We start from the raw sequence: 27,345 nt of genomic DNA on the forward strand, positions 1-27,345 counted from the left end.
TGAAAGGAATATGCGGTGTAAGTACTTATCAAGATGACTTCGGCAGATGTACCTATGCAGGGTATTGCCTGCAATCGAATACTTAAAACATCTAGTTTATAATACTCACAAGTTACAGTTCACAAAAATTGAATTACGAGCTACTGTAGAACTTTAATAACAAACGTTACGCCTGAAGTCAAATTGTTTTCTTTTCCGCGACATGTTTATATACCCCTGCCCGGAAATCTTTTGCCCGTGCCCAGCCAGTTTTGCCAATGCTATCCGGCCTTACCCAGTCTCACAACAATTAATGAATGAAATTACTACAATAACGCAATTATGGGTCAACCTAGGTGCCAATTTAAAGGTCAAAAAGTCACATCCAGCGGTTAATCTAGGAGCAAGACTGAGTCAGTCGTTTTGGCTTCATCTGACGGGACGCTCGATTTAAAACGATCGAAAAACGATTTTTGGTAATTGCAAATTTAGATATCTATGGTCCAGAACGTACATAACTTTTCATGACCAAACAAACTTTTTTTTACATGGGCTCTATCGAAATATAATATATCTATTGAATTTGCTACCTGAAAAAAAAAGACTAATTATTTATAAGTATTTCGATTGATGAGCGGTTAAACTTGATAAGTCTACATATTTTTTCATTTAAATTAAATAAGAAATTCACCCACGTCACAATATAGTTCTAATTTCAATAATTCCATTTGCTCGACTTATAGGGTTTAATCTTACGGCGCTCACATCTCGATTTTTTTTTAAATGATGTTTGTACCATAGATACCGAACAGAGTTAAAGTTGTGATCATTTTGTGCCAGTGACTTAAAATCGATAGACGCCGCAATTGATCGAAAGTGGAGTGGTACTCGCGCGGCTTGGTGAGGATATCGCCAGGTTCGAGGGAGTTTATTATCTGGGAAGACGAGAAAGGCGCCAAAATGGCCCCCCTGACGGATACCGTAAGTACATTTAAAAATTATTAGTAAAAAGGGCATAAAACGATCCGTAGTACTAGTTTTTACCAAATTAGGCTTCCATTAAGGGAGAAATTCGTATCAAGGTCAAATCCTTTAATTGAATAACTATTATTTGAACTACTAGAAATATAATAAATAACTGTTATGAAATGGTATCTGTGATATATATAAAAAAAAGAAAATTATGTGGTACATAAAAAAAAAAAAAAAACATTTTAAAAATAATTAAGATCGTCTTATCTCTACGACTGAGACGAAATTCCATATAATTTTAATGTTATGCGTCGGTTAATAGAATCATTTCTATTCCAACTTCATATTTATATAGAAGTTAATTGCACGTATCGCCGTACATTTTCTGACTCATCAAACCAAATTTACATACAATACTATACATTCTCCCGTAAGTACACCTTTACGAACAAGCTTATAAAATAGATAAACGTCGGTATTTGAACTAAAGAGGACCTTAAATTATAGAGCGTAATGTATAAAATGGGAAAAATTGTCTTGGTTGTTACACACTTTATTTAATGCAGATAGAGATCCCAAAAATGTGTTAATTAGTGAAGTGTAAAGATAGGAGGGAAACTTTAGTGCCCTCGGCTCCCTTTAGCACTATAAGTTCTTGTATATCTTACCTATAATATAACCTACAGCACAATCATTACAATGTCGTTATATGTTAAAGAAGGTACATATGTAAGTAACATAAGCAATTAAGTGTCAATTTTACCACCCATGACTAAAGTTCCAAGATTAGCCCATACATTTTTGACGTTTAATCTCGTATAGGACACAGTGGATTTGGCGGGGGCACTGCCGTGCTACCGAGCTACCGAAAAAGCTATAATCCGAACTAGTCATTAAAATTTAATGTATTGACTGAAATGTCAAAAGATGTACATGTCTTTTAGTCTTCGCGCAACACCAGCTTCCGACACGTCGGAATGGAGGAGCCTAAGCGATATCTTACCGAACAAATCATCCTACCAGTTTTTGCTGCGGGGAAACGTGCACACAGTCGCACTTTTCACTCACTAAATACAAAATCCAATCTGTAATGACGACACAAATACATAGAAAATGACACACATCAAAGACAAATCTTGCACACCTCGATCTCTTTGTGTACTGACGAGTCACAACACGCACCGCCATAGGTACAGTTATACCTATGCTTCGGCATAGGGGAAATAGTCTGAATGCCGTTTCCCTTCCCGGTGTTTCTCGAAGATTTTAGTTACAGTAATTACATATACTAATCTATGGCTTTTAGTACCTACCATAGATTAGTATATGTAATTATTGTAAGTACCTACATTTGATATTAATAACGTTAATATCTATATGTTGTGTTGAGTATGAATTATACTTTAAAACAATACATTCTATATTTTTTACCAATTGGACTAAGTCGTTCAGCACCACCATTTTGCTAAGGCGTGTAACGCATTACGCGCGCTGCCGCACGCCGACCATGCCGCATTGTGAGCTGACCTACTGGGCGTAACAAACGATAGAATGTATGTGGCACAACGTGTCCACAGATAATGAGGACTTTAGATGATAATGGAAGATTTTGTATAAGCAAGCAAGTACTACAGGATGTAACAAAAATAGTGGGGATGCGTTTAAGAAAATATTCAGAATCGTGTTCTGATTAGAAAAAAGTAGAAGAAAAACATTTTTGACGCGAAAATGTTTGGCATTTGTATGGAGGGTTGGCCGACTTGGACGACCTGTCCCATAGATTTTTTTTTTGTTTGCGTATTTTTTTTTACCTTTTCCTCATCAGAATACGATAGATGGATCCCCACAGTGACCCATGACCTATGACGGTGATCTGTATTTGTAAAATAAATTCTACGTTAAAACATCAGTAATTATGTAGGTACTCCACATATAGGTGGAGTAAATGTACCCGGGGGTCTAGCCATAATGACAATCGTTGATAGAAAACGCCAATTGCTACTTTTTTATGATATAGGAGGCAAACGAGCAGACGGATCACCTGATGGTAACCGATTACCACCGCCCATGGACACCTGCCACACCAGAGTTGTAAATGCGTTGCCGGCCTTTAAGATGGAAGTACGCTTTTTTCTTGAAGGTTTGAAGGTCGTATCGGTCCGGAAATACCGCAGGCGACAGTTCATTAATGTGGAATTTAGCTGAGCGAGGCAGAAAGTTTCTGGAGAAACGGACAGTTGGGGACTGCCAACCATCTAAGTGGTGGTGGTGATACTTGAACAATATATGGCCACGTGACTTTTCGTAGCATCTGTCTTCTGAATACGCTTTTCGTTTGGCATTTGTCAATGTACAATAATCATCTTGGCAAGACCAGAACTGCTGGAAACTGTCCCAATGGCTACCATCTTCAATTAAATTTCAAGCAATAGAGTGACAAAAGGGCTATGTATTGGAATTACGCTGTCAAACACCAGGTTCTTTACCTTACAGTGTATCTTAATAGGAAATTGATGACAGTTATGCTACTGTAGTTGCGTCCCTCTCACGCAAGGAAGGGACAGTAGGCCAACCATTAGCTAACGACTCGGGTGCACGCAGCCCGATTAGCGTTAATCTACGCTCAAGTTTTACTGATAAGTGGCGAGGACAGGGGAAAATGTGAGAAAGGTGGCAGGTTGAAGCGTGTAATCTCACTTTTAATATGTGGTTAGCGGCAATATTAAGCTGAGGTTATGTAGAGCGACTGACGGATACAAGGACTGAAGTGATGAAACAAAGACGATTTATTTATTCGGGAAGGCTTGGGAAATTTGGGGGCAGTACGATTTTGGCATTTTGCCAAGATGTAGTAGATGTCCTGAGACGTTTTTATTATAAAAGAACTTACACATATTTACTTCAATTTTTGTTAGGAAAATAAGAATAATAACATTGTGTAGCCTTACTTCTAACGCCGTTGCGAAATACATACTCATACTGTATATATAAATACATACTTAACTCAGAAGCAATTACTCGTGATGTACACACAAATAAATTACCTAACACGGATTCGAACCCGGAATCTTCTGCTTCGTAAGCAGCCAGGCTAGGAGGCATTTACATTAAATACAAAAACAATGAACAAACCACAATTTTTAGATGTAGCTGTTAAAAACAAAAAAAGGTTAACGTTATCTCTAATTGCTATCACTACCGCTACCGTTAAATGCACATATAAAGAGAACTTATACTTAGAAAAGGTTAAGTAGGCAACTGAGAGTCTGACAAACCAATTTTGTCAATAGCAATTAATAGAATAAGAAAACAATATTCATTCCTGTTTTTGAGGAGATAATACTAGTAATACTAGTAAAAGCAAAGGACAGTATGATTCTCTCGGCTTATGCTCACGTGACAAGATACTCTTGCCAAACAATACTTTTGGTCGCAGGACCAGGGGCACCAGGCGGCCCCGGGAGTCCCCGACCCAGGCAAACCGACAGAGCCCATAGACACGGCCCGATTCCTGCAAGATGTAGTCGATGGCATGGCCATGGAGAGCGACTTCGAGTCCGAGTCCACCACCGAGCAGATGGCCAGTGAAGCGTCTCAGGCCGTGTCTCACACTGTACATGAGCAGGCGACTCCTCGCCCTATGGTAAGCGCTAGTTTTATACTAAAAATAAACGGGTGATGAGGTGTTGGGAAACCATTAAAAAGAATAGATGAGACTATTGATAACCCATTAAAATCCATAGATTCAGTGGCTACTACATAACAATGTAGGTAAATGATAGAGACACGACAAAGCCCATAGACACAGGACCAGGAGCACCAGGCGGCCCGGGAGTCCTCAACCCAAGCAAACCGACAGAGCCTATAGACACAGCCCGGTTCCTGCAGGAAGTAGTCGATGGCATAGCCATGGAAAGCGAGTACGAATCCGAGTCCACCACCTGGTAGGCGCTACTTTTAGAAGAAGAAGAAGAATAAAAAGAATCATTTATTAGCACAATAACATATCCTTATAAACAAACTAAAAATAATTACACAAAATGAAAACTTAGAACACAAAAACAAAAAAAATTTGAATTATAAATACGCCGACAAAAAGTTCTTCAGAGAGTCCTCCATACAGCAAATGGAACTTTATACAACAAACCAACCTATGAAGAATGCATAATGAAAGAAAGCGGGAAAATGTAGAGTAGAAACAGTAAACCAAAACGAAGTAACCTTATCAACAAAACTAGTCGAAACAAAATATCGTCCTGTAATCCTATCCGAAACTGCGTATGTTATCATTAAAGACGCAGTTTCATGACTCTCTAGGAAAACAGGGAGGTCAATCTCCGAAACCAGATCTCACCTTAAAAAATTACCAATCTTGGGATTGTATTGTTTGCTCATCAACTCATGTCAAATCAACACCAAATCACTTACTAAGCCGTTATTGTAATTCATGATTATACATAAATAAAGCAGAAGTGTTCCAGTATTTGGCAGCGTCACGCAAACCGCGGAATGCGCTGCGAACATTGTCTAACTCTCTCTTCGCAGTTTCTTGTAAGAATTACTGGCATTACTGCAGTTATCTAACGATAACTGGACGTGATAGAAAGGGTACATTTCTCAACAGTTAAAAGTTCTAAAGGATCAGTTTATACTGAAAGATATAGATTGATTAAGTCAAAGTCAAAGCAAGGCAAGTCAAGGCTGGGAAAGATGAAAGGATACAAGAACCAACAATTTTCTAGGCGGACCGCTTCAGTAATATCTACGAGTACGTACAATCGCATATTGAATCCCTTCCTTACAACAATAAGTTCAATTTAGTACATGTACTTTGCTTACTGTGTTACTAACTTTTGGATACTTCGAATACTGTAGTTATATTAAGGTAACAACAAATAAAAATGCAACCAACCAAAAACAAGATCAAAACAATAACTTTCCTTTGTACCACTTTCCCCTAAATCGCATTGCGTAACAAAATTGGGATAGTGTGCCGTCGACAAATAGGTCGCGGGCAGCAACCTTCGTAAACGCACCCCGGGTCACAGGCACTTTGGCGCCAAAACGGCGCCATCATGGCGGCGCCGGGGGGACCAGACTGATCAATTCTGTGACGTATATTGTACTTGTACAGGGGAAATAACGGGCGTCGGGAAAATACGACCTACTTACCATTTTATTTAGTGAAACTGTTTCTGTTTAGAGGTGTGCAATAAAGAATATCAATGAATTATTTATTGAACACTCAAACACACCGAACTTGTCAGTAGAAAAGGCGCGAAATTCAAATTTTCTATGGGACCAACCTTTCGCGACTACATTGTTTTAATTTGCCGCCATTTTCTACTGACAGAATGACTGTGCCTGTGCCAGAGTATATCTACTTATACTTTGGCAAGAGTCGCAGGTCAGTGGCATAGGCTCATTTTTTTTTTCGTATTCTAGTATTATAACCCCAAAAAGAGGGATGACGAAAGGGGAATTGTATTTTTTTTTCTCTTACTGACAAAATTGGTTCTCATGTTTAGTAAAATTAAATATGACTTTGAAATACCTACTTTGAATGCAACTTCCTGCTCAAAGGTCATGAAATCGACAGTTTAAAAATAGAACGAAAATAATAACAAAGTTCAGCCATGAAATGTCAACGCGCGCGAGTAAATAAATTACTATATTTGAAACGGTGGTTTGAGAGAACCACACGTGATGCATCAGACATTTTTGCTAACATAATAGTTTTAGTTTGTGTTCATTATGTTATGAATTACATAATTTATAAAAATACTTATGGGTGTTTCTTCATGACATTTAATGCCGAGTAGCTAAAAAGGATGAAAAACTTCATTTTGAAGAATCCAAATAAAATTCCAATCCAAACAGAATTGTTCATAACTATAAGGAATCAAGGGGATGGATGCCGATAGGGATATTATTCACTAACCCCCTACTTTACGGGCCTGATTTAGTTAAATTATATTTTATCCCTTTCTTACAAATACATGAGTCAAAATGACAGATAAAGCCAAAGGACTCATAACTAACTCAGGAGGCCAGTAACCGTTTATGAATAACGCCATAAAATATAAACTACATAAACACTGTGCCAGATAAACTGGGGGCGTAGTCAAGATGACAATCGTTTGCAGAAAACAAAACGAAAGGCTATTGTCTCTCTATCACTCTTCAATTTTAGTGCAATAGAGACAGAGCTCTGTATATAGAAGTTTTAGTATGTTTAAATAACGTTTATCTCAAAAATAAATATGATCAAAAACCGTTATATTGAAATAGCGACGTTTCTAGCCTAGCGATTGGTACAGTCATATCGAATTTATTTGTACCTTAGTACTGTTGAAGCCACATCAACGCAGTACCAGGTAAGTTAATGTTAGTAGTATAACAATGGGCAATGCTACGCCACCACTGACGTCCGTATCAACGTTGACAAATTAATTGATCATTCATGACCGTTATTGCAATGACACAAGGACTTCCAATGGTCAATGACACTGTTGTTGTTCGTACTTACGTTACATTTACAAAGAGGCATTGTTCATACAACACCTACGTCCATAAAGCGGTCCAGATACGGCCTAATATTTCAATTTTTATGCAACACTGAGACTGAACTTCATAAGGAACCAAAATAAACAAGGGGCGTGTACGTGCTAATTTTTAGTACTCAAAATTTAATTTACTATTAGATTTATTGGTCTGTGCATTACTCAACAATATTGTAAGCACTTACAATTAAGCATTAGACATGATTTATTAGTCATTGCTGAATCATTTTCAGGACTTAATAAGAAGGAATAGGAGAAGGATTTAATAAGAAATACCCGTTTTATTAAAATGATTCATCTGAAAGTATGCACCATGCTGAAATCTGAATAACCAGGTCAAAAATACATTATTTTATGTATTTGAGGTTTTGATATTACATTTGATATTAATTTTAAGTCTGCCCCTAGTCTAGTGTACGTTAGATTTAATATAAAACAAATTGACAGTAAAAAAGTATGACATTTTGAAAGTATTCAGCAAGCAAGCAAGAGCAAGCTTAAGAATCGGACCATCTTCGGCGCAAATACATAGCTTTGAAGTTGCGTTTATGTACATAATGTTATCTACCTGTGGAAACTTGTAATTGACTTTTTTTCTATTTTGCAACCTATTTTGATACTCTAGCTGTAAGTTTTCCCAAAATAATAAAATAAAAACGAAATTTGACCGCGACCAGCAAAACGTCCCACTTTGTCACTTGCTATAAGGACGCTTTGTCAGGTTATTCATATAATGATACAAGCAAATCTCTCCTTTGTGGCTACCACCAGTTCGGCACTGACATAAACGCTATCGAGAACGTAATTTACTTTCTATGCATCTCGCTCGTAGTCGCATATAAGTGCGAGCGAGATATATAGAAAGTAAATTACGTTCTTCGTAGCAAATTTGTCAGTTTTGACACTATTAGTGAACCTACTCTTACTTATGGCAGTTATGGCAAGCGTCAAAGTGGGACGTTTTGCGAGCCGCAGTCACAAATATATACAAAGTTGACGTTCCATTGAATAGTTACGTAAATATTAAATAAATTCTGGAACACTTCTTGTGTTCATGTTAATGTGTTTATCCTGTATGTGTCGACAAGTGTGTTACTTAAACTATTTATAAAAAAATAAACAAGTATGTAACAAAAACATATCTTACAATCTGACGTGTATCTGCGAGTTGTATCACCACATTACAACCATCTAGTTTATGTACCAACTCAAATATCTAATTCGTTCGAATTTGTTCCTTATTATCCTTTGATAGAGTCCAAATTACACTTATAATCCCCTTTGATTAAATACTCTTTGCACTTACAAGTATATATAATGCTCGCATCAGCAGCGCGCATATATGCAGTTATGCCGCTTGTAGACCGGAAAAGTCTAGAAAGTGGCTTTTCAATTTCCAAATAGCTCCATAATAAACGATCTGGCTGGTTAGAGGCGGGATGAATGCGGCGATCTATGTGGAAACATACTGGCCAAGTGCGTGACAAGCAAACAGATTTGAGGGTTCCATTGTTACTTAATAAAAATAATAACCAAACGACCTGCTCCCATGATTTGCTCTTAGTGAAAACACCACCAACGTTTATCCAGTAGGCATCTAAATGTTGAGTTATTTGTAGAAATAGGAGACGTAGCGGCTGCTTTTAATTTAGAGATTTATACTCTGGCAAGGGAATTTTAAATCGTCTAAAAGCATACAGATTGGCTATTTTAAATTGTTACGAAAAAAGTGAAACTGTGCCTATGACGGAGATTTTTAATACATATTTACCTATACCTACGGACATAACAGAATAGATATCGGAAAAATGATTCCTGTTCTAGAAAATTGTAATTTATAACGATTTAGTTAGTCAGCGGCGCAGATCAATCCAGCATGAAATACATTGTATAAAAACTGTGCTTAAAGAATAAATGCAGGTATATCGGATAAGTGCAGGTATGCAACACGCACGGGGATTCCGTATTTAAGACTTATTTTATTATATTTCAAAAAAATTTTTTTTTATAGGTGTTTAATAAAAGAAGAGCGGAAACTTAATGTAGGAGAATAAACTTTGTTCAGAAAAGTTTAGGATGTTTCCATGATAGCCAAGGTCGACCGTGAATTCGATTATTCTGTATTCAACTAGCAGAGTACTGCTGGACTATACCGGTCATAAAAAATATATCTTGTGTAATTAAAATTGATTAACTTAGAAAAAAATCAAAGTACAAATTTTTCGCGTCTTCGGGACGCCTTTTGCTACGACAAAGTTCAGCACGTTATATGTAGGTGTACGAGATATAGCCGATCAAATAACTTTGTCAGTAGAAAAAGGCTCGAAATTCAAATTCTCTATGGGACGATAACCCTTCGTGCCTACAATTCTTAGCCGCTTTTTTCTAGGCTTGACAGGCTATAAATAAGTTGCGTTACAATGTGATCTGGAAGCTGGCTGTGATAGCCCTTCAAAGATATGAGTCAATAAGTAATTCGTAGGCCCCTATATAACCCTAAACATCAACACGCACTACATATACATTTTTCTAAATTCTCACGTAATCTGTAATCTAAAAGTGTCGCAATACGGAACACAAATTAAACAAGTAAGTACTTAATGACAACGACAATATACAAGGTGCTATAATGAACCTTCGACCAAACCTTGCCAAAGGTTCTTAGTGTTATGTTAAGCAGAAAAAACCTATTCATGCTTTGCCGCACGAACGAACATGGAGTTATGGATAACTGCACTACAATAAGAAACAGTTATGACAAAATAACAGTTTATAAAATCTGAAAATGTTCACTTTCAAGTCTGGTCTAGGAGTGTTACTTTCAAATTATTTGGTGACGGCAAATCGACCAAAAATATATTTGTTTTTTTTTTTTTATATGATAACAGTTCGACATCGTATATTATGAAACAGCAATTTTACTGTAACAATTGATTTAAAATGTTTGCATTAATCTAAAGAACATTTACGTAATAATAGCTACTGGCATTGATTTGTCACAAGACGATGTGTTTTGAAGATTCCCTGGAGTTCTACAGGTACACAATAATAATTTCGAAAGATATATTCGGTCTAAATGTTTGAATTTAGAATAGCATGTTTGAGCTGTGGATCATGTAGCATTAGCGCATTGTGCAACGGCTACATGCAAAAAATACAATCACAAATTATCTACTCAATAATCCCGTTCTTATTAGTTTCAGCTAGTTTATCTGCTAGGAGTACAAGTGACCTTAAGGGCTTGATAGAATACTTTCAAACCGAGAAAGTAACGGTTAATTACGATTTTGAGACGTTTATCATTTCCCGCGCTTTCACACACTTCTACAGACTGATAACATCTGGATCTGGGGTTATTGAGTAGATAATTTGTGATTGTATTTTTTGCATGTAGCCGTTGCACAATTCGCTAATGCTACATGATCCACAGCTCAAACATGCTATTCTAAATTCAAACATTTAGACCGAATATATCTTTCGAAATTATTATTGTGTACCTGTAGAACTCCAGGGAATCTTCAAAACACATCGTCTTGTGACAAATCAATGCCAGTAGCTATTATTACGTAAATGTTCTTTAGATTAATGCAAACATTTTAAATCAATTGTTACAGTAAAACTGCTGTTTCATAATATACGATGTCGAACTGTTATCATATAAAAAAAAAAAAAAACAAATATATTTTTGGTCGATTTGCCGTCACCAAATAATTTGAAAGTAACACTCCTAGACCAGACTTGAAAGTGAACATTTTCAGATTTTATAAACTGTTATTTTGTCACAACTCGTTTCTGCACGTGTTTTTTTTTAATTAAAAAAAGTATAACCATTAACAATTAGTAGAACATGATATTTGATAGCAAAACACTGCGCGACGTGTCTCGGCTGCTATGTTTTCTTTTGCGAAAGTTACATAAAACATCGATTACAGGTGGACTTTTATTTCACTTAAGTAGGTTTTCCTTTTTAAATGTTTGTCAGATTTTATTTATGTTGCACTTTTTGTACTAAACACAACATTGTACATGACTAGGCAAATGATGTATCAGAATATAATTAATAATTTGGCTTTGTAGAGAACCTAGGACTCAGCGATTCTCCTAGGAAACTAGGCTTCCTAAGAATAACAGGTAAATGTCTTGAACGAATAGAGCAAATAATATTTCTTTGTTTTATTTGATCCCTTGATTTTGTTTAAGTATTGTGTTCCTTTTGTTAAGTTTAGGTACGTGTATTTCTAGTGTGTATAATTTGTTCAAATATTTGCGTAACGCCACATGCTTGAGTCCTACAACTACTACTATTGACGCACAGAACACACTATAAATAAATGAAACAAAACAGTCCTCTATAAAATCCAAAGCAACCATCATCCTCCATTAGGTTGCAATTAACTATTTCACAACCGCGTCTGGGACACCTCTAATACGAAGAACGATCGGGATCATCGCAAGCTCGATATAAATCAATCAGTGAAACTTATTCAAAATGAATGAAAGTTTACTCATCTACCGTACGCGTACTACGCCAACAGTTTACCAACCAGTAACTGAAGAGCTCCCGCACCCCTTAAGAACCATAGAGCATAGTTTAAAGTAGAGGGAACTGTTTTCATGTCCAGGGGTCTTGAGTATAGTTCTAATGAAGCATAGAGGCGGAGTACCGGCTTTGGTAGCGATAGTCGCTCCGTGCCGCACGACGAACGCGCTTGTGTCTTCTGCTGAACGCATTCGAAATTTACGCGCGTTCGAAATTTGAACGAGTGGAAGTGAATTTGAGTGACGTGATTTTCGATTAGTGAAGAAGTAGCTTTTGGTGAGTTTTTTGTTTATATTGTTGAAGTTTTTTTTAACTGTGTTTTATATTAAAAATCAATTATTATGCGAATCCATTACCATAATCTAGGTAGGGGTAAGTGATTATGGTGATTTGTAAATGGGTACAGTAAACATAATAGCACGTACGAAGGTAATTACTTAATAATTAATAGAACGATACGTATAATTAAAAACGAACAATTTTATAAGTACAATGTAAAATAGTTAAGTTCTTACAAAAAAAAAAGAGAACTTAAATAAGTACTACTTTTTGAATTTTTAATGGAATACCTAAATATAAATGTCAACATAGAAAAAAGTAGCTAAGTAGACATAACACAATAGGCTAAATAGCAATGACAGTGGTCTTGAATGAGTTCACAGGTGGTACTTTGCTGTCAACATAACTGTAAACGTACAACAGCATGCATGTCACGCAATCATTAAGGGCCCCTGACATGTCGGATTTAGTTTTAGGCAAAAACCTTAAGAACGGATTGAATTCGATATAGTGACTTTTCTGGGGTTAGTAATAATAAAAGTGACCTATATAAAAATCTGAAATAGATTTTTTTTTTAATTATTACGGTGAATTTGCATGTTTATTCATTAAGTTTTAAACTCTAGTACAGTTTTGATATGACAGTTTAGCATTATTTTTATATTCCAATAAATATTGTTATTGATTAATTAGAACCGATTTATTCAATTCAGTTTTAAAAAAATTACCAGAAAGCGAAAATATCCTGTATTGTAATTATTTCATAAACAATAATTATTAATAAACTATTTATATAAGTACCGATATTTGTCGATTAATCTTACCGACCTACAATCATGTATCAAATTATTTACATTAACCGAATCAACCAGATGATTGGTACAATGTATTTAAATTAAGAATAAAAAACTAAATGTGCATAGTACTTATAAACTGGAACTTAAGAAACAACCAACATGAAACCTTTCCCCGTACACTTCACAAAAAACACCCGATAAAATATCCACTAATGTAAAGCAATTACTCGTACATAAATTAATTCATATACTTTCGTATTAATTCAAATATCTCCGATGCGATTGGAAAGTGCATGCGTGCGTTACGCTCCGGTAGTTGGCATGTCCACGACTGGACATTGTCTTGTAATTAGTATGGAACATAAAAATCAATGTTTGACGCTGAAGGATAGTATGGACACGACAGGCGTCGTGAAAAAAAAAAAGCGGCGATTGTGCAAAAAAGTTAGTCATGCCACCGAGCTTTCCCGGCTACATACTAAGAAACTCGGAGTCCACAAAAGGTCAGAACGAATTTTCCATTATAAAATTACAAACCATTTTTTTTCAGTCTATCGGCCCGATTCGAAGAACGATTAAAACACGTTTAAGATCTTAGAAAGATATCTTTATTTCGATTCCGCTGTGAACCCAATAAGATCTATCTACGATATTTCTAACGTCAAAGTGACATTGGTTGCCCGAATCGAGCTGCTTCTGTCATACAAACGATATCGTTTATTTATTTAGATATCTAAATGAGAACTCATCTAAACCAGAACTTATCGTTATCTTTATCGTATCTCATTCTTCGAATCGGGCCGTATGTAAAACAAGCGACCGACTATGAATTGATAAAACTTTTGAGAGACGTAAGATGTGTTTACGCGTTTCACTTCGTAAACAAGTAAAGCATTTCGAAATACTGGCCGCAGCCCATCCAGAATTTCAGATTCGATACGTTTAAAAAAAACTTATAGTTATAACAAGAAAATGCTCAAAATGGTAAAAAAATCCGATATTCATTTGTTATGGTTACTTGTTAGGGTTCCGTACCAAAAAGTTTATTCTTCTATATTACCTCTATGCCACAAATTTCATATAATTATGAATTCACAAAATCTTCATAAAGTAGGTAGTGTAAAATTCAAACAGGTGCGTCGCTTACAACTTTGATGACGAGCACTCGAGTCTCGACACCATGGGCGTGAATCACGCAACGCCATCGTTTCTATATTTCCCTTTCCTACATGTTCGTCGTGTCGTGTAATCAGGACAATGCGTTATTACTAATTAATACGTCATCGTGTCCTAGGAACCTTTTAGTACTATCCTTAGTGGAAACATAGTTCAGAATCGGAAACCGCAACCAATTATTAGCATGTTGTTGGGCATGGTGAGTCTAACCTACCTAAAAGTTAGTACCGGTTTACTCTGTACTATCTCTTCGACCGTTTCCCATAAGGCATAAGACTATTTGTGTCGCTTCCAAGTAAAGAGTCCCATTTTGTCGCTTGCCATAAGGACGCTTTGACAGGTTATTCGTATAAAGATACAAGCAATTTTCGTCCTTATGGTAGACCTTTGACTAGACTTCGACACATTTTAGCGTAAATGCGTTTTAGTTACTCTACGGACGGGGAACAATCCCCAATGCCGTGCGTAACGTTAGGTTCGCGTGAATTCGTGAAGTCCTTAAAATCTATGAGCATAGTTAAAAAAATGTAAGATGCCCGTATTGTTGGAGGAGTTTTTAAGTTACGTCTAGACTCCTCAAAAATGTCAACTATAGGGACTATGAGTTGTCCATTCTACGACAACAAGAGCTACGATCGTAGCGCTTCGTCGTATCCGATAACATAGGTTTCCCGGTATGTAGAGGAAATGCTTCGTAGAGGCAAAACGACAATGTGTCGTGATTAGCGCTGAATGGGTTAAGATTTATGAAGATGAGATGACGATTTACTTCAAATTTTAAATAAAATAGTGAGCAGCAGAAGGGGTAAGAGGGCAAGATGTTCAAAATTACTTGCACACGCTATTAGTACCCACTCACTAGCGTCCCGCTCCGGCTTCTCACGGATTCCACAAAATCTTAATAAATTACACCTAAACTTTCCTCAAGAATCACTCTATTGATAGCTGAAAACCGCATGAAAACCCGTTAAATAGTTTCTGAGTTTATCGCCAATATGCATACAAACAGACAGACGCGGCGGGGGACTTTGTTTTATAAGGTGGATATGATTGTATTCCGATCATTTTACACAGCTTGCGCGCTAAGCTGTTTCTGCTACTTGCTTTATGAGCAGAAGAGACGATTGAAAAGACTCTTATTTCAGTTTCTTGTTTTCATCCAACAAATAAACCGTAAAATAATCAATTCTAATGGTGTTCCACTTTATGGAAATTCCGTGCATGTTAAATACTAGATTCCATAATTACCGGCCCTGCCCAGGCGAGGCACGTCCGAGTCCGAGATCAAACAGATACCAGTTCATCGATTAACTTATACATGCACTTGGAACTAGTCCTATTTTATTCTACACGGTGTTTTTTTTAACTGCTAACTTCGGGGTATGGCTAAGTACATTTAAGGAAACTAAATGGCACAGTTATTTTTTTTTGTTTTCGTAAAAAGTAATTAATAGCATTGTTGTAACATGGAAATTTTATTTTATTCCACCAAACAAATGAAAACTATGCCATATAAAGTGTACACGCTCGTAGGGGCCTTATCAGATAAAAATAAATCATTGATCTCCAAAATGGAGTTAATTAGAATACCGGTTTCTTTGAGCAAGTTACTTGATTTAAACTCAGAAATGCACCCTTGAAATTAACGAACTTTAAAAAATCACGTGTATAAATGGTGCGCTAAAACAGCCCGATTAACTTAGATTTCGGTCAGATAGGAAAAATTAGACAATACGCGTGGGCCAAAACTGAGATAGTTTATGATATCGTCAGGTGACAACCAAAGTAACAAAACAAGGTTGATTTTATTTTATTTTATTAGTGAGTTTTGGTTGTAACCTGACGATATTCCTTTTTTTTTCAATTGTAACGGATTCTGGATAAGGCCCCGTTACAAATATTATCGTCCAGAAAATTACTAAAGTAAAACGATAAAATGAGACCTACAAAGATATAATGTTTTTCCTCGTAAAACTTAAATAAGTGGTTCGCTTTAAAGCACAAGCCTGTATGTATAACAATACTTAAAATAATTATAGTTTTATTCTAAAGTCACGTAAGATTGTTATAGTGTCATGTCATGAGTCATAGATGTGTCCAGTCAGGTGTAACCGCATATTACACGTTTTATTACGGTAGAGTAATTTGGAATGAACGATGATCTTGCTACATAAATATAACACATAAAAACTCTAAGTACCTACGTCCAGTAGCAGATTACGAGAACAATAAATTCTGAATTAGAATTTGTATAAGTCTGTACAGATATGGTGCAGACTTCATAGTAGGTATCTCAATACATAATCTTGAGATACTTAGATGATTTAATCGGGGTACCTACTGTAAGAAACAGATTAACAAAACGTACGTACGGATTTCTTGCCGTTCGTATATACGAATACTAACGTGCTTTCGAGCGCTTAAACTTTACTTTTGTGTTACCTGTAGACTAAACATTGCGCGGAAAATTTTCTTAACTACATTATAATCGCTATGAGCCTATATGGGTACGTTTCATTGCTACACGCCCCATCTACTCCATGGATAAGAAGCATTTGGTATATTTAAGAAACTTTGATACGAATTTTGTAGGTAATTTACCAAAATCTATTTACGTGTAAATGATACAGACACTATCTTATTAGATGCCATATTTTAGATACTCAATATTATGGCATTGACAGTAGTCAAACTACATATTAACCATCAGCCCTTGATTGAGTTCAGCTAAAGAAGACAATTAATTTGAATGTATTTTTGGCCCGCAGTTGTCAGTTTTTACGAATGTTTTACGAAAAGAAAAGGGAAGTTTAGTTCGGCTCAATCCCTTTTGATGTCATATTTTAGTAGTGTTATAGGTAGTAGTCAAATAACTCTTAAAATTAGCTAAAGAACACCAACTTAAGCTTGTGTTTGTCCTCAGGTGTATAACTGGGCCATGTCGGCAGGAGACCGGGAGTCCGATGCCCAGGTCAAGAAGGGCGAGGAGGGCGCGGGCGGCGACCGCGACTCCCGCGCCGCGGCGGCGCTCAAGAAGAACTGGTGTGTGGGACTCAGGATAACTGAACTGGTAAGTCTGCTGTCTGAGCAGCTAAGAGGCTGGGAGTTCGAGGCACAAGGTAAGGATGAGGTGCGTGGGGGCGACCGAGGCTCCCGCGCCACGGCGACGCTCTAGAAAAAGTGGTGTGGGGCTCAGGATTACCGAATGGTAAGAGCTGTGCCATGTTAGGAGACCAAGAAGGGTGCAGTCGTCAACCGCGTGGCTACAGTCCTGGAGCAATACTGGTGAATAACTGAACTATTAGAAGAATTCTGCATGTTAGCGTGGTGAACCCAGCGGTGTTTTAAAATTCTAGGCCTAAGATTGCTGGACATGTAAAGAAACTATTGACACTTCGTAGCCCTTAAGTAAAGGGCTACAAAGAGCTGTAAAAATCGCAGAATCCTTGCTGTGAAACAGTACTCATCTCTTAGTTTCAGAGAAGGTTTGAGTCTTGATGGTCTTCAATGAAAAGCGAAAAAAAATAGTCAAGTTCATAAGGACATGTCAGAAAAACACCAAGATTAATGACACTTTTTTCTACAAGGTCATTGCAACAAAGAAAGGTACCAGATCAATAAATAACGCACTGCAATTATTACTTGCACTGGGAAACTACACCTGTGCAAGTTACCTGTCACTACGTCAATAGGTAAAGAGATAATAAGTGTAGTTAACCTGTGCTCTAATAGAATGAAAATAAGATCCAACCAAGATTATATCGCCAAGAAAGATTTGAGGGAAGAAGACATATTTGAGGTGAAAAAACAGCATGACGAGAGTCACCTATATGGATGTAGGTAGTTACTTGCATAGAAGGACTTTCCTCACACTATTTCTCTTGCCCCAAGCAAAATAAACCGCAAATTGCGGGGATCTTTCTCTTTAACTCTCACTAAGACGTTATTAGAGTGACAGAGAAAAATGCCCGCAATTGACGAACTTCGATTTTCGCGGTTATAGCCCAGGCTTCTCTTACCCCAGCTCCACATGACCTTAATCATTATTTTATAAAATTACATTGAGCCTGACGGATTTTTCGTCTCCTTAAGTCTCGTCGCCTTACATTGCAAAAGTCATTTAAACAAATGCTTTATCGTAAACTTTAATTTAAGGACCGAACTTATTCATAACCATTGCAAATGAAGTAATAAGTAATCAATACAATTTTATGACTGATACACGTATTCGGTGAACTTGCTTAGCAATGGCATGACTCTCCACACCTTGAGAATGGGTATTGTATCGCAATTAGCGGTACTATGTGAACTTATTGTTCGTTATGGCATCGCGGTAACTTCGCATAATTGTTTGTTTACACTTCTTTTACACGGAGAACTGCACACAATAGCGGGTGCTCTGTTCTAGTATAAGACAAGGAGTAAATTATTGATCTCAGGTATTTTTATGTTTAGGACTGACCAATTGTCATGAAGAATCTTCAGAAATTGATTTGTAAGCTATAAATAATAATTTCGCCGTAATTAGTAACGTCGCCCGTCGGTCTCAGAAATTATTGCAGTGGTTCTGATCTGAACAGCTTTCGTGTTACGTAAGTTAAAGTACTCGTACATAATAAAATGTAATATTTTATTATGTACGAGTACTTTAACTTACTTAGTTAATTAAAATTATTTTAATTACGAAACTGTTCCACTTGTGGTTGCCGAGACTAATTAAAGAATTTATCTGCTCTGCATTATACTAATAAGATTTCTCTAAAGCTCGACTAAATTAAATTTGCTCACTTAACTCATAAATTATTTATTATAAAGAGTCCCGACCGCCACCATACAAGATGAGTGAAAGTGAAAACCATAATATTATTATCGCTGAAGAAAACGCCGTAAGCATTGGAAATGCGTTTGCGGTATTTAACTAATATTCCAGAGACAACCAGCTTTTCACGCGCGCTTTCACTAATCTGTGCAATTTTGCTTTGTGCGGTTGGCAGACGTGCAGTCGTGCACTGAGTATTTCTTTCGGAGTGGCGGGAAAAGTGGCAGTGGGGAAACTGGCTGGCAGAGGCTTTGAACACTAAACTTTTAAAAAGTAAAATCCAATATGCAAACAATTTTGAAAGTGGAGTACAAGACACGAAATTCATTTTTTCTATGAATGATCGCCCATCGCGCACTTTTTTTTTAATTTGCTGCCTTTTCTTCCGATAAATTGGTTTGCCCGACTATAAAATATCAACTTTACTATGACTTTTCTATATTTAAAGGTCCAGATATCAAAACGGGTCACGATCTGGACCTTTTCGTGAAAAAGACTAAAAAATGATGTTGTTTTCAGGTTATCACGGTGATCGCCATCGGGCTCGTGACCGGAGCGCTAACTTCACCCTACATAGTGCAGTCGAGATTGTCGCACATCGCCGTCATCTTCTCTGCTTACTCCAGTAAGTACTCATAACATATCGATTTGTATAAAACGCTTTAAGGCTTTCATATACAATGTAGACTAGACAATAATATACCTATTATTTATTTATGAGGCAAGATTTTTTTCTTACATTACCAGAAATACGACAGTTGGAGAAATGGGCAAATTTCTTAGACAATAATTTTCTTTAAACCGAATAACATGCAACGAATCGATATTTTTGCTTTTAGCTTATCTTGTACGCTGTTCGGTTACTTAGCGAGGTCTCTAAGAAAAAATACAACCAAACTGAAAACAGCATTCCTCAATTTTTAGATTGAGTACGTTGTACTCTGCGTATAGTATGACTAATACTAATATGTAAGCCTGACCTCGTTAAGTACTTAATAAAGTCAAGCAAACCTCAGGCAATTAAGATTTTTTGCACATCTGCGTGGACAGTGAATGAGTGGAATTAAGCGCGTTAAGCTCGAATGTAATTTTAAATTTCATTCGATTTTAAGAGGGGGCTAGCTAACGCAAATTGCAGTTTTTATATTGATTTTTTACAGCTTTATGCTCAGAAACTAGACAATATTTGCGAGGGCAGACTCTAAGCAAAGAAATATAACTTACTCTAAGCAAAACCTTAAAAAGTTAAACTTGGCGCGATAGAAATAAATCACGAAATCATGTCTAATTTTCATTTATTTTTAATTGTATATCGTGACCCTGGTATACCATACCAGTATAACTGTAGTATAAAATAGCTAATATAGCCGAGAGATTCGACTAGCAACATTTCAAACAGAAGTACTTTTAGAGATATTGACGAAAAACGTCAAAACCCGCGTGAATCCGAAATCTTCCGTTGCAAGTTTCGGCGCGCCTAATCTTTTGTTCCTTTCTAATTTCCTGGCTTTAGGTCCCCTTTTAAATACTTTTAATACGACACGTCTCCTAAATGATGCATGCATCTTTTTGTTATTGTTTTTATAAATTTCTACCTACAATGATATGTAAAAAAAACAGATAAGAAAATAATAACTTTAATAGGTTCATCACATGTGCTTTTTGGTGCGTAACCCCAGCTGCCCTCCATATTCACCAAATTATTCCTAACAAAATAAAACACCCAAGTGACCAAGGCCAAATGCTGCTCTGCTCACTGAAGCGATGCGTACTGCGTACCCTACGCCCTACTGCAAGTTGATACTGTTCTAACGTATGCATAGTGACGGTTGGTCATAGACAAATATTTGTATTTTTAGGGAGGTCAATTTGGCTAATTTGGCAAATGAAAAAAAAAGCAGCGTCGAAGGATCGCTTTCCCATATAAATTTTGAATTTCGCGCCTTTTTCTTCTGATAACATTGCCAGAGTAAATATAGGTTTAAAAAAGATTTTCGCTTTTTGTCTCCATCTAAATTCGGACACTATATGATTTGAACATCCTCCTTCAAACTGTATAGTATAATTTAATGGCAAAAACACATGCCCAGAAGCTATTAAAAAGCTTTGGCTTAAAGATCTCGCATCCAGGGCATAATTGTTAAAAAATAATAATTTAAAAGCGTGTCATTTACAATGGAATATCTACATTTCCACATCAGCTAGTTAAATGTGATGGTTTTAGTAGGTCTACGCCGTAGACTCTAGTCACTGTTTTTCTAAAACAAAATGACCAGAAAATTGGCAAACCTCGTTAACACGGTCCGTGTAAAACCGTGACCTAATTGGCACAATGGTATTTGTTGTAAATTGTAATCATTCAATTTGTGGTTAATTGTTAAACTCTCTAACATCAAACTATTTCCATGCTCCATCGGACGCGGCTTCAATCGAACCATTAAGCATTTGTCGACCTTAGAATCCTTTTTTTACCGATAAACAAATATTTATTAATAAAGAGTTCAGGCCAAAAATAATGGTGAGGCCAATCTTTAAAGTTAATTTAATGTCTGCTAATTGCTATTTAGGAAATAGGATGTATTCAACTCCTATTTTTTAAAGTTATGCTACAGTATATTTTAGTAGGTAAGTAACTAGTTTTGCTCTGAAAGCAAAAAGTCAATTACCAATCTCTAAATGTAGGTAAATATACAAAATAGACACAGATACTCATTAATCTCTTGATACAGATTTCATTGGAAAAGTAAAGCAAACGCTACTTGTAGTTATGTGTTGTTTTGTCTTATTTGATGATGCTACCGGATATTCGATAGAAGATAAGTCACGGCACTTGAAAACTAATTTCTTGGTTAATCAAGCATTTGATCAATCTGTTAAATTCTTCCTGGTTTGAATTCCGTAAAAGAATAGGTATAAAAACAAATTGATAGTATAGGAACGTATTTCATAACAATCATAACTATCTTTGTCAATAGCCAATTTTGTCAATAGAAAAAGGCGCGAAATTCAAAAAGTATATAAATCAATAGGGACCGTGCGCGTTGGAGGATCTGCCATCTTATGCCTGAATCGCAACCATAAACATGCACATGTACACGTCACGTGTTTTCTTGTGCATAGTAGGTTCTGCCATCTTGTGGGCTACATCGGAACAAAAAACATCACATTTACGCCTCGTGCCAAAAATCTGACAGCTCCTGTGTTGCCTCCTACAGTTCATGCACGCTCCCTATACTTATCGCCTACATTTTTCCAATTTGGCGCTTTTTTCTACTGACAAAGGGCATGCCAGAATATACAAAAATATATACCCGAACATAGAAAACTCATAGAAAGTCGGTTTAATATACTCTAGCACCTGGCACACCCAGTTAGTTAGTAGAAAAAGGCGCAAAATTAAAATTTACTATGGGAGGACAACCCTTCGCGCCGACATATTTTTAACTTGGCGCCTTTTTTACTGACGAAAATGGTTTGCCAAACTATATCTAAGGAAGGTATTAGCAAAATGTGAGATTTAAATACACACTGGACCAAGAAATTGGACAGATGGAATACCATCCTTAGCTAATAATCATTACTACTCGTTTTACCAGAAACAGACGCAATTGTTTTGTCCATTCATTGCACTAGGAACAATATTGGTATCGTAATAACAAAACGGCAAAAACATAACACCGATGTCATTGCCTTTTTACGCAATTTCAATTTACAATCAGTTTCACTGTAAACTGGAAAATCGGTTTCATTGAACTTTGCGTGAAAGTTGTAATGAGCAACTTCAGTGACGAGTAATTATGACATTTAATTACGGACTAAGGTTCAGTACGGTGACCTAAAATATCTACATCCTTATTTCCTTCAGGCGTTATTACCTAATATAAAATTATAATATTTGTGTGAGAATATTCTATAATATTTATTTTAATACTTTATTTATTTATTTGTGCGTTAAATAAAAGGTAAGGCTTACCTTACCTTTTATTTTCCTTAGTGTGCAAGTGCACAGTGTAATACGTAAAATTTTGTTTTTATATAGGTATTTAATTATTTTCGTTTTTAAATATTAAATTATTTTTTTTAATTTATATTTTTCCGACATTTCATTGATTCTGTTCCGCAAAAATAATGTGAAATTGTCTATGGTCACCGTCACAGTATCCGTAAAACTAATAAAATAGACCACGCAATGTATTTTAATGTCACATAGGTTTTAATATGTACGAGTACCTAATAAATGGCTAAAATGACCTAATTGATTAACGATCTACAGGTTACATCATCATCACCGGCATCCTGATCCTCGCGCGGCTGTTCGGTGAGTCGGCGGGATGGAAGACATCCATCGGCTTTTCTGTGCTCGGGGTGGTCATGTTCACTGCCGCTGCAGCCGTCATTTTCTATGGTAAGGCTTCTGGAGTCCCTTTGGCATGAATTTTACCTAACCATAAAGTTTTTAAAATCTGTTGCTTGCCAACTCAGTGCAGAGTTATGAGTAGCTTTAAAATAAAGCGCTTTAATTTAGTAACTGACGACCGAGGCGCAGCAATACGTAGAAGTGAAATGCAGATATCTCTACCGTGCGTGTCTAACTTATAAGTAGCTGTTATTGAATTAAGTAAGATGTATGAAGCGCTTTAGACGGACTCGAAGTACCTACTTGTTGTTATGGCCGCTTTGACTAAGTACTAAAGGAGGATCCAGTTCGGGACAAATTAGGACTTGCAGCAAAACCAACTTTACTCTGTTGTTATTATGAAGTAGACGTTATATTGATGAACTAACGTTGGTTTACTTCACAGATTGCTAAGCTAATGGTGCATGAACGTTGTAATAGGATACGTCTATAGCTCTATCTATGCTACTACGTTGTCTATGACCAGTATAAATATTAACGTACCTATGTAAACTAGTTTGTATTTACAAACATCGCAAATATTATGTGTCCTTACGGGTAATGTATTAAATCATCAATAGCGTTAGAGTCTATTATAATAGACCATACCATACAAACAGTGTCAAGTAGGGAGACAACGTTTTTCGCATACTAAATAAGAATAGAGTTTTGGTGCCAATGGAGCCTTATCAAGTATATAGAGCAAAACCATGTAAGGGGTGAGAAGACCATATTAAATTTATTGAGAGATTTTAAAAAGATCTCACAGCTCTTAAACAGATATTACTTTCTCACTTCGGCAGATAGCTGCCTCTTGCTCAAGAGCTCTTTGCGGGACTGCAAACAAGAGCACTTTACGCACTATCAGATTTTACCACCAACGATTAAAGACAGTTATGACAACTGTAAAATTTCATTGTTATGCATGCATTGCCTTCGGGTCCTCTCAGCCCCATAAGGTGCAACGCAATTAACACAGACTCCTGGGAATGCCATAACTTCCGCTCCTTTCTATTTTAACCTCCATGCCGGTAATGCATTCGCGAAACTGTCCCGTATGATATCCGGGGGTTTATGGTCACCCATGCAAATAATGAGGGTATTAACAACATTATAAAATACAATTAGAGATATGTACTAAGTGATATTTACAAACGTAAAACAACTTAATCTAAGACATATTAAGAGAGTTATGTGCGCTCTATCAAAAGTATGAAAATAAATTAGTATCCTTCTGTATCACTGAAAAAGCTATCGCCTAAAAAATCCTAAAAAATTACGTGGATAAATCTAATTGGGAATGGAACCGCGCTCCATCATTTATTTTACTTTTTTTTTTTAATGACGACGGTGGCAAACAAGCATACGGCCCGCCTGATAGTAAGCAGTCACCGTAGCCTATGGACGTCTGCAACTCCAGAGGTGTTATATGCGCGTTGCCGACCCTTTCAAAATCTGTTGGTCAACGGGATTTACTCTGATCCTTAGTCCAGGCATCAAGACCAAATGAAGATATTACGCTCGTATTTGCTCTGAATGATTCCATATCATATTCCATTCTGCCGTTTATAGGATTACCGATCTTTTTTTCAGACTGGCACACTTCGTACTACGTAGTGGTCCGACCGAACAAGCAAGCTTACGACCTCCTTCTATCGTCCGGCGTGTTCGCAGTGCTTGGCGCGGCTGTGTTCTTGTTCCACGCCTTCTTCACTTTCCGGAAGGAAGCAGACATTTAAAAAAACCCGTCATTCGCTCTACTTTTACTATGTGTCAGAAATGCCAGTACTGTGTCAATCTATTTAAATTAGAAAAGTCGATACAGAGATATGGAACGCATTCTGTATGATCTTCAAACTTAATTTTATCTCTTTTATTAACTGCCCTGTTTAATTTATAGTTTTTATTTTAGTTTAGTATTAGAAATTTTAGCTCTGTTGGGCATAATGCAACTTAATGCAATTCATTTGTAAATAATTTATTAAGAAACCGTTAGTTGTCCTCATTGAGTAGCTATTCAGTTTTTCAAATCCAGATTTATTCAGTTTGTTGATAAATTCATCGTATTGATAATTTTGTCCTATGCAGCAGCTCAAGTAAAATACAGTTTTCTTCATGGCAGCATTCTTTTTAATGAATCTTTTATTCTGGCCGAGGGAGTGCAAGTTATGTAAAATTAAGTTGTAGAATATGTTTCATAGTATGAACTTAGTTTTTACTTCGTGGAGAGGTTGAGGTTGAGGAGTGTATGAGGTTGTAAAATGTGCAAGAGCCAAAATATACCTAAATAAATAAAAAACTATGAGGTAATTTTTTAGTATTAAAAATATCCGGTGAAGGCCTTATTCAAAGGGGTTGTGTAAATGTGGTTTTGAAGTTTGATACTTCTTTCAAGGAGTATTGTACGGCTTAGTATTTAAGACTTTTTAAACCAACGAGTATTACTTAAATATTTAGTATTATACTTTCAAAACTTTATAAGAAAAAAAAACATACATTAAGAATGTTAAGTTTTAAATTTTCGCGCGCGCGATTGTTTGACATCTGCCACAGATAGTAAATAACGATAAAAAAAGTTTAACACCAGACAGCATGCAATAATAAACAGTTTATAGTAAAAACAATTGTAGCAACTTAGACAACACTACACTTTGATTGTATTAGAATTTTGATGTGCATTCTTTTTCGTGTGTTTTTAACGCCTTAGTAATAATTTATTATATTGTAATCGTAATTGTTAATACTGAAACATTCCGCTAAAACCAAATTTATGTTAGTGCGTAAGAGCGTGTCGTATACAGACACGCAAAAGTTAAATATGTTGTAGTTGGACCATATAGCCCGCTACCATACCTCGTAGAAGAGTTCTTAGACCTAGTATTATACCCGATGAGAATTATAAATGGGCTGACATAGGAATTCTACGAATAAATTGAGAATATACTTATACATTTTGTTTATTAGATTAACAGCACTTTGCTAAATTTATTTAATTAATCAGCAAGTACTTTGCTTACGCGGGTGTAGACAAAAAAGGAAGTGATTCACCAGATTCGTGCAGGTTCGATAGCTTAGTTGGTTACAGCGACTGGTCATAAGTTGAAACGGCAATTATCATTTAACTTAAAAATATAATGTGGAAATTTACATAGGTCCGATTATATTTCAACTGCAATTAATTTAACTAGAAGAAAATAATTGTTTTTTTTTGTAGTATAATTAATTTGTAAGCATTTAAAGACACAATAAGGTATGAAAAAAGGTAAATATTGCTTTCGAAATAAATTACTTAATATAAATTATTTAATATGTTAGTTATTAATAAGTTTACGTTAAATAATTATTACTTTTATTGAAAGGGAGAACCAAAGCAGTAATCAGTATCCGTCCAGTAGTAGTTTTAGTTTATTAAGTTTCCTTTCATTTTAACACCTTCTTCATCTACTTAGATGATTCTGTATTTCTGTATCTTTCCTAATAAATTACATTAATATAGATTATTTTTCATCATCAAAATAGGTTATTTAATAGAGTTTATTTGGTATGTAATCTTAGAAAAGTAAATAGTAATGTAAATGCATGTAAACAGTACACTGGCGCTAATGTTACCTTATTTATCCACAACCGCAACAAAAGGTACCCGCGACACGCACAGATAATTATAATTGAATATTATTTTATATGTATATACATTGTATCCGTTGTAATTGTTTATTAAATAAATATAATTAAAAATGTTGTTTTACTTATTTTGTTTAATAGCTTAGAGATGAATAAAACTGTTTTGTATTTTTACATTATTTTATGGAATTTATATAACGCAC

General features: G+C 36.0%; 2 protein-coding genes across 5 annotated transcripts in view; one reads left to right on the top strand and one right to left on the bottom strand.

The window, feature by feature from the left end:
* Positions 1 to 27,345, bottom strand: part of LOC133521886 (adenylosuccinate lyase) — a 59,783-nt gene that overhangs the window by 30,798 nt on the left and 1,640 nt on the right. The gene's annotated exons all lie outside the window — the stretch shown is intronic.
* Positions 369 to 27,256, top strand: LOC133521895 (uncharacterized). 4 transcript variants are annotated; one of them, XM_061857012.1, is made up of 6 exons: positions 369 to 455; positions 820 to 960; positions 17,230 to 17,376; positions 19,645 to 19,750; positions 23,399 to 23,530; positions 25,115 to 27,256. In XM_061857012.1, the coding sequence occupies exons 2-6, from the start codon at positions 940 to 942 to the stop codon at positions 25,258 to 25,260; spliced, it is 552 nt and encodes a 183-aa protein (XP_061712996.1). In that variant the 5' UTR covers positions 369 to 455; positions 820 to 939; the 3' UTR covers positions 25,261 to 27,256. The 4 variants fall into 4 exon arrangements, with proteins under 4 accessions (XP_061712996.1, XP_061712995.1, XP_061712994.1 ...); XM_061857011.1 differs by having other exon boundaries at positions 388 to 455; positions 781 to 960; XM_061857010.1 differs by lacking the exon at positions 369 to 455 and having other exon boundaries at positions 600 to 960.

Source organism: Cydia pomonella, chromosome 10, assembly GCF_033807575.1.
Source record: "Cydia pomonella isolate Wapato2018A chromosome 10, ilCydPomo1, whole genome shotgun sequence".
NCBI lineage: Eukaryota > Metazoa > Arthropoda > Insecta > Lepidoptera > Tortricidae > Cydia > Cydia pomonella.